Here is an 8,086-nt window from a genome sequence, read left to right as displayed (position 1 = left end):
CAACCCGAGTTTATTATTCACATCAAACTTACCTTCATCAACATATTCCTTGAATCTTAATATGAGCATCAAGTGTCACTCAGTTTCTTTTCCTCTGTGTGTTTGTGTCTCAGGTGGGGAACTCAGGGCAACTGGACTCACAGCAGAAACCAAAGCTGACGAAGGATATATATATATATATATATATGTATATATATATATATATATATATATATGTATATGTATATGTATATATATGTATATGTATGTATATGTATATATGTATGTGTATATGTATGTATATATGTGTATATGTATGTATATGTATATGTATATATATATATGTGTATATGTATGTATATGTATATGTATATGTATATGTATATATATATGTATATGTATATACATATATATATATGTATATGTATATATATATATATGAATTACATTGATACTCTATATATGATTTACATATATTAATTTTCTCTGATATATAACTTCTGTCTATTGTGTTATATGTTATATATAGATATATAATGTATTCATATATTGTTTCTTCATTTTTCAACTTATTAAAATAGCTGAGCAGTACTTTACTGCCACTATCTGCTTCTGCTTCTCTATCATATATTAGTGTTGAACACGTGTAAAATCAGTTTAGTATTCAGCGAGTTATGATTGATTAAATGCGCTGACACTGCCAAACAGATTACACTGAGTGGAGCGGGTGACCGGTCCAAGATGGCGGGCGCATTTCTTCCGCCCCAGCAGCCAATGCGGCGTCTAGGCTACTCTTTATTATGTCTATGGCCAAGAGGGTGTGTGTGTTTTTGGCGCCAAGCCAGAACCGGAAGAAGGAACGTAGAGTCTCTCTCTCTCCCTTTCTTCTTCTTCTTCTTCTTCTTCTACATTTGTTTGCGTCTTATTTTTTTAATTAAAACAAACTACAGTAACAATGATGGCAGTAACCTATTAGTAGTGACTCTAGTGAGGTAAGTATCCTGTTTCTTACATTTAAATTGTCACTATAAGTAAGTGAAAGTGGTATGACGTAGCAAGAATGTCACTTATGCTAGCTAACGGGCTACATATTAATTCTATCTTGCATTTATTCCAAAACATAAGTAAGAAGTGTCCCTCATTACAATGATGATTGAACAGCCATAACTAAATACATTATGTAGGTTACAGCTATTCCTAATCCTTACTTCTGTGTCAACAAGAATTACTTAAGTTAAATATTATTTACGTTTCTATGTAAATATTTAAAATAAAAGTAAGCTTTATGATTCATTTGAGTCTGAAACCATGTTGCAGTTCCACTTGCTGAATGAAGTCATCCTATATTTTGATCCACGTACAAAGCTTATTCATGACTTGATCTACATTAATGCTTTACTAAATTGGACTTTGCCCGAGGCTAAGAAAGATACGACACTACAACCACTAACAACGAATACAAAACAATCAGCTAGAAACCTGGGTGTTGTTTTCAGTCACCATCTGAACTTAAATCAACACATTAACAGTCCAGTTAGAAGTTGTTATTTACAGATCAAAATAATTGCCAAGGTCAAACCAGTGCGACCCAGAAACATAGTTGAACACCTCGTCCACACCCTCATTTTCTCCTGTCTAGATTACCAGAACTCATTATCACCTGTCTAAACAACACAGCAGCTGCCCGACTACAGTTAGTATAAAGTACAGCAGCCAGACTCCTGGTTACCCATCCATTACAAAACTCAATTCAAAATGTTACTGATTACTTTTAAATCCCTAAATAGTCTCCAATTGCTTAATTTGTCTTTCTTGTAATGTATGCAATTATATTCTGTGAAGCACCTTGTAACTTTGGTTTTGAAAGGTGCTATAGAAATAAAATGTATTATTATTATTATAAAGTAATCAGAGTAGTAACACAACTTTCTAGAAAGTGCAGCTTAACCTCAAAGCACTTGTGTGTTCCAACAGATCACAGTTAACCCAGGATTAGTAGAAATGCAGTGTGGATCATATAGACCTGGGCTGAGGTTAACCTGTGTTAACTATCTGTGTGTGAAAAGGAGCTAAATTACAATAATGTGGAGTTTTAGCTGTGTTTGTACCGTTGAAACACTTTGAGTCATATCTAGACGTGCCGTTCATTTTAAACTAAAGTTGTGTTACAGTGGCACTTGATGCTCAGGAGGAGGAACGTGACAACTGGCTGTAAACTGAGTGTTTGAAAAGAGAAGCAGATTAAATAATATTTTAAATTGTCATTTTTACAGGAAGATGAAGATGTTTGTGGTGTTTGTGGTCCTCGTGCACGGTAAGATAAACAGATGTGTTCTAGTTTGCAACTTGTATAAATGTATATATAATGTAATATAATGTATAATGTATAAAGGAATCTGACAAATGGTTATCAGTGAACATGCAGAGGGACATCAGGCCATATTTCAACATAAATGAACATAGTTGATGAGCCTTTAGTTCCTGTTAGACAACAGCTACCGTTAGCATTCAGCCTCTTCCTAGCTAACAAGACTGTTTGATAGTGTGACGTGATATGATAGTAAAAGTGTAAATAAGTTCTCAGATATCAACACACATCTTAGACTGCTGCTGTAATTTACCCCCCTACCTGTGTGACCTCACAGTTTCCCAGCATGCCTCAGCTGTGGAGCTGTATGAGGGGGAGGAGTTTGTCCTGCTGCCCTGTGAGTTTCCCACTTTTGACCTGGACGCCCCCTCAGTGGTGTGGAGTCGCTTGGATCTCCATCCTACAACCGTCCACAAGCGTCAGCAGGAAGGTGATGAGCTTGGAGACCAAAACCAGCTTTACAGCGGCCGAACATCCATGATGGCTGATGCTCTGGAAAGTGGAGACCTCAGCCTCAATCTGACAAAACTCCGCCTCTCTGACAGCGGCTCCTACACCTGCACCATCAGACGAGGGTCAAGAAGAGAATGGAGAGTGACGGACGTACAGCTGCAGGTCAAAGGTCAGCCACAATCCCTGAAACCAGCTGTAGATACAGGTCCAAGGTCAGTACTGTAGATAAAGGTCAAAGGTCATGTTCATTATGTTTCTGTTTCCCACAGAACGATTTGTATTTCCATCCTGGGCCACAGCTCTCCTGGTTCTCCTGGCTGTTGGTCTTATTGTTTTGGGGGGTCTTTTAGTGCATTTTCGGCAGTATTTCATGTCAGGTACGTCACTTCTACTGCACTACCCAGAATGCCAATGGTTGTCATCTTTAGTCTTGTAACTCGACCGTGATTGTTGAGGCAGAGTGTCGACAGTTAGTTCTGGGATTATAACAGAAGGATGGGACGGTGAGGTCCTGTTACCATCACAGTTCCTGCTCCTGTCTGTACAGCTGATGTTGTGGTTTGTTGTCCTCTCAGTCTACCAGGTGGAGGTGGATTCAGGGTCGGAGTCTGTCCAGCTGCCCTGCAAAACCATAATTCACCTGCCTGAGGACGTCACAGTCGAGTGGACGAACAATTTCAACATGAAGGTCCACGTGTATCAGAATGGTCTTCTGACTGACGAGCAGAATCATCTTCACAGAGGCCGAACAGAGATGAAGAGAAACTCGCTGAGAGACTTCAGTCTGACCTTGAAATACCCCACAGACATAGACGGAAGCTTTTACACCTGCACCGTCTACAGCAGGACGAGGACCATCCTGATGAGGAAACGAGTGGATCTCCTGGTCAAAGGTGAGTACTGCAAAACTGTCATCCATAAAGGACTTTTATATTGAACCAAAGCCACCTTTCCTGATGCTGTAAGTGTTTTAGTATCTAAACAAAAAACATGGAGGACTCGACCTCTGACTACGACCTCTGAGTAAAACACCAGTTTAAAACTTCCTGGCTGATAAAAAATGCTGTCAACGAACAGAATCCAGGCAGTTTCCTTCTAAACATATTTGTCAGAAACTTTTAATTGTTTATTAAAAACTAATTTGTATGCTACAGGTTTTATGTTAACAAATCACCATCTGTAAAAATCAGTCAGAGAACATTTGATGGGTTCTCTTCCCCCAAAGACAAAATAAAATAAGATTCAAAGTGACCCTGATAGACTTATTACTTAAAAACATCAATACATGTAAATGTCACCAGATGAAACATTACTGTGAAGCACAACATCAGGTTTCTGTACAATGTTGTAATAATTCAATAAAGTTGTTAAAACCTGCTTCTGCTGTCTGTACAGCTGATGTTGTGACTTGTTGTCCTCTCAGTCTACCAGGTGGAGGTGGATGAGGGGGTGGAGTCTGTCCAGCTGCCCTTCCAGACCACAGCTAGGCTGCCTCTGGATTGTACAATGACGTGGATACGTAATGAACCAAATCCACTAATGATGGTCCAAAAGTATCCTGAAGGCTCCAACCAACCTGGAGAACAGGACCAGTTTTACAGAGACCGGACAGAGATGAGCAAAGACCTGCTGGAAACTGGAGACTTCAGTCTGACCCTGAAAAACCCCAAACACACAGACACAGGGACATACAGGTGCACCGTCTACAACCGGGATGGAGACATTGTGAGAGGGAAAACGGTACTGCTTAAAGTCAAAGGTCAGTATGAAGATACAGGTCAGAGGTATTTGTGTTGTGTGTCTCTGGTTGTTTGTCTCTGGTTGGTTGTTTGTCTCTGGTTGTTTGCAGAGGTGGGTAGTAACGCGCTACATTTACTCCGTTACATTTACTTGAGTAACTTTTTGGGAAAATTGTACTTCTATGAGTAGTTTCAAAGCAGCATACTTTTTACTTTTACTTGAGTACATTTGTGAAGAAGGAGCGGTACTTTTACTCCGTTACATTGGGCTGATTCTGCTCGCTACTTTTTTTTTTTTTTTTAATCGATCCGTCTGCCGCATGGTCTGTTTTGTTTATATGGGGAGAGCAATGATTTAAGGTCGGGACTTCCCAGAGGCTCTGTGACTATCACATGACTGCATCTCACCAATCAAATGTAGCCACTAGCGACGTCTAACTCCGTTTCACCAATCAGGCAGAGCCTAGCCATCACATGACCGCACAAACACTCCCCGCGGCAAACAGGCGGAAAAGAGCACAGAAACAAAACGTTCTATGGTTTTTAGAAACTTGTTCTTTGTAACCTCAACTGTACCTCTACTATTGAGCCCATTGTTTTGTTATTAATTTATTTTTATTTTAATGTTTTTTGTTTTTTTTTAATTTATGTTACTGTGTAAAGATTTAAGTTATTATATTATTTATTTATTTATTATTGTTTATTGTAAACTGTTTCAGTTGTCTAAGGGAATTCTCCGGCTCTGAAAATTATCATTGCCATAATATATTTTTGTGCATGCATCATGTGCATTATTTGACATTATTTGACCTGATAAATAAAAGAGGTTACTCGACAGTTACTCTGTACTTGAGTAGTTTTTTCACCCATTACTTTTTACTCTTACTCAAGTAACACAGGGTGACAATACTTTTTACTTTTACTTGAGTCATATTATTCTAAAGTAACAGTACTCTTACTTGAGTACAATTTTTGGCTACTCTACCCACCTCTGGTTGTTTGTCTCTAGTTGGTTGTTTGTCTCTGTCCAACTGTCCTCTGTCTCCTCTGCAGGGAGAATTCAGATCACAGATGAAACAATCAACATCAGGAACAGAAGCAGCTCAACTCTTACTGATCGTCTGATGGCAGATCAATCTGTTTGATTGGTCTGTCACTCTGACTATTGATCTGATGTGACTTTGGATCAGAGAGACAATGGAGGTGAAGGAGCTGATGGACGGTGGATGACAACATGAAGCTTTATCAGCTTCTTCTTCACTCTGACTCCTTCTATATAATCACTATTGGTCACTATTGATCATCTGTGTGTGATGTCACATGTTGATCAGCTCTGTGATTTGGACTGAAACATATTCTTGTTTCTTTTTAGACCTTCAGTGTCCCTGAAGGCCACTTGTTGTTTAGATCCTTTGAGCTCGGACAGAGGTCTCACTTTGAAGGAGACACCTGACACTTCCAATCTGTTTGTGTTTTATTGTCACACTCACTATATTCCAGTTTTTATCAGTTCCTTCAACATGTTTTCTAAAGCATTCACAGAGTTTTCTACCTTAATCGACCCTGTTCAGAACAATAAACCAGAATAACATTGTCTTTATCACTGTTGATGTCCAGAAAATGAACTTGTGTGTTTAGTTTCTCTTTGAGTTTTCTGTCCAGTGAAATCTTGTCCACAGATGGAGGAAGATGTCCTTTAAGATCAAGCCAACATCTGATTGAACAAACGGTCTCAAACAGATGTTGGCTTGAGGAACAACACCTGATGCTATGAGACACGATGTTGGTCATTATGTGGTTATTGATTGGTCTGATGATTTGACAGTAAAAGTGAGAATTCAAACTTTAAAGTGAAAAACTGAGGAGCAGCATCACAGAAAATGGATCTAAAGCTGCGAGAATAATAGATTCAAAAGGCATAAAACCTTTGATTATCTCGCCCACATGTGGCAGACTGGTACCATATTTCTGAAAGAGGCCGATTTTATACCTGTGTGATGAATGAAGTAAGAGTTACGTTACATATCGCTCAGATTTATGATTTCATGGTAAATAAGAAAATGTCAACAATAACTAATAAAACAGAATAACAACAGGAGTTTTGAGTTTTAGTTTGTTTTACCAACATAACTGACATGGACAAAATGAGGTGAAAGAAAACACACTCAGAAATGCATGTTCTCTTGTTTATTTAAAAAAAGCTTCACCTTTGATCACCAGAACCAAAAATCAATTAACCACTACTAGTCAACCAATCACAGAGCTTGGAGTGAAGCCACATGATCCACTGAGAGCGTTTCAGGGCGATGACCAGAAAACAAACATTAAAGTTCCAGCAGCGCTCAAATCTTTGATATTCATCAGTGTGACAGAAGAAAGACGAGACTTCAGCAGGATGAGACACATTTCAGTCTGTAAGTGTGTGTCTGCATCATTTATTACATTTTATACTAAAACTCTGTCAACAGCTGCAAACTCATTGTATTCTCTCTCTCTGTTGTCAGTGCTGTGTGTCTACTGCTACTTTGTGAGCGCAGGATCTTCATCTCGTAGTGAGTATTGTTCAACAGTCTGACTGTACAAGTGATTTTCTCAACCGTTATCCAGAATAGTTCAAAATGAGCTCCACCTTCACCAACTGCAGCAGTTAAATCCAGCTTTGCACTTTGTGCCACAGGAAGTTAATAAGCCAAGTTTGGATCAGGTGAGCAGGTAGAAAGAGTGAGTGTTTTGGCAGGTGATGAGTGACTAGGAGTCGGCTGGAGTTGTGACTGTAAAACATAAAATAATAATATATGAAACATTGAAAAAGGAGGTCATGATGCACAGGACTGATAAGCCCCGTAATGTCATCACCTGGTACAACAGAGGAACTTCTTCTCTTTCTAACATCAGATGTACAGCGACGGGAGACCAAGAAGTACACTGGAGTCCTGCCAACAAGGATGGTCATTTCTCCGACCTGGTACGTCAGTGTGGGCGACACTGTACAGCTCAACTGCACCACACACAATGACAAAGGGAACTACGGCGACACGATGGACATGCAGCTGGTCTGGACCAAGATGGGACCTGGAGAGAAGACTAAAAAGGTTTGGGAAATTTACATTAAGGCCAAGATTAGGTGTTTGGCTGATGCGATGCTATCTTAAATAGCACTGGCTGGAGGGTAAATTCTCTCTAATCTGATACAGATTAGTCGCTAATGACGACCTAAACTTTGACTCAATTTGTGAAGAAGTTATCTGGACATGCTAACAGAGAAGATCTTATCTTAGATATGGTTAAAATCGATCTTCAGTCAGGAGTTCTGAAGTTGAGATGTGAATCTCAGTTTGGTATATTTGTGTGGTGTCTTCTCACAGGTCCTGTTGAGCCAGCGAGCATCTTTAGGCTTCTCCTACGTGCTGGGCCCTGTTACCCATGAGCATCAGGGTGTTTACTCCTGTCATGTCCAGAACAGCAGGCCTGATATTTATGTTCATGAGTGGCACTACATAATCTGGGTGGCTGGTAAATGCTTTATATCATAAATGATTATGTTTTA

General features: G+C 39.3%; 1 protein-coding gene across 1 annotated transcript; it reads left to right on the top strand.

Moving 5' to 3' along the window:
* The first annotated feature begins 550 nt into the window (after positions 1-550).
* LOC141003239 (butyrophilin-like protein 2) lies at positions 551-6,637 on the top strand. The gene is made up of 7 exons (XM_073474532.1): positions 551-971; positions 2,253-2,293; positions 2,625-2,969; positions 3,070-3,177; positions 3,376-3,693; positions 4,224-4,559; positions 5,593-6,637. Exons 1-7 carry the CDS (start codon positions 721-723, stop codon positions 5,682-5,684), a joined length of 1,491 nt encoding a protein of 496 aa, XP_073330633.1. The 5' UTR covers positions 551-720; the 3' UTR covers positions 5,685-6,637.
* The last annotated feature ends 1,449 nt before the right edge of the window (positions 6,638-8,086 follow it).

The sequence above is a fragment of the Pagrus major genome, chromosome 10 (genome assembly GCF_040436345.1).
Source record: "Pagrus major chromosome 10, Pma_NU_1.0".
NCBI lineage: Eukaryota > Metazoa > Chordata > Actinopteri > Spariformes > Sparidae > Pagrus > Pagrus major.
This window is presented reverse-complemented; position numbering and strand designations above follow the sequence as displayed.

Bases quoted from the DNA above. Each gene is read 5' to 3' on its own strand.
- LOC141003239 (XM_073474532.1), top strand. From the start codon at position 721: ATGGCGGGCGCATTTCTTCCGCCCCAGCAGCCAATGCGGCGTCTAGGC. The intron at 972-2,252 runs GTAAGTATCCTG...TCATTTTTACAG, and splicing joins TTAGTAGTGACTCTAGTGAG to GAAGATGAAGATGTTTGTGG. The intron at 2,294-2,624 runs GTAAGATAAACA...GTGACCTCACAG, and splicing joins GTTTGTGGTCCTCGTGCACG to TTTCCCAGCATGCCTCAGCT.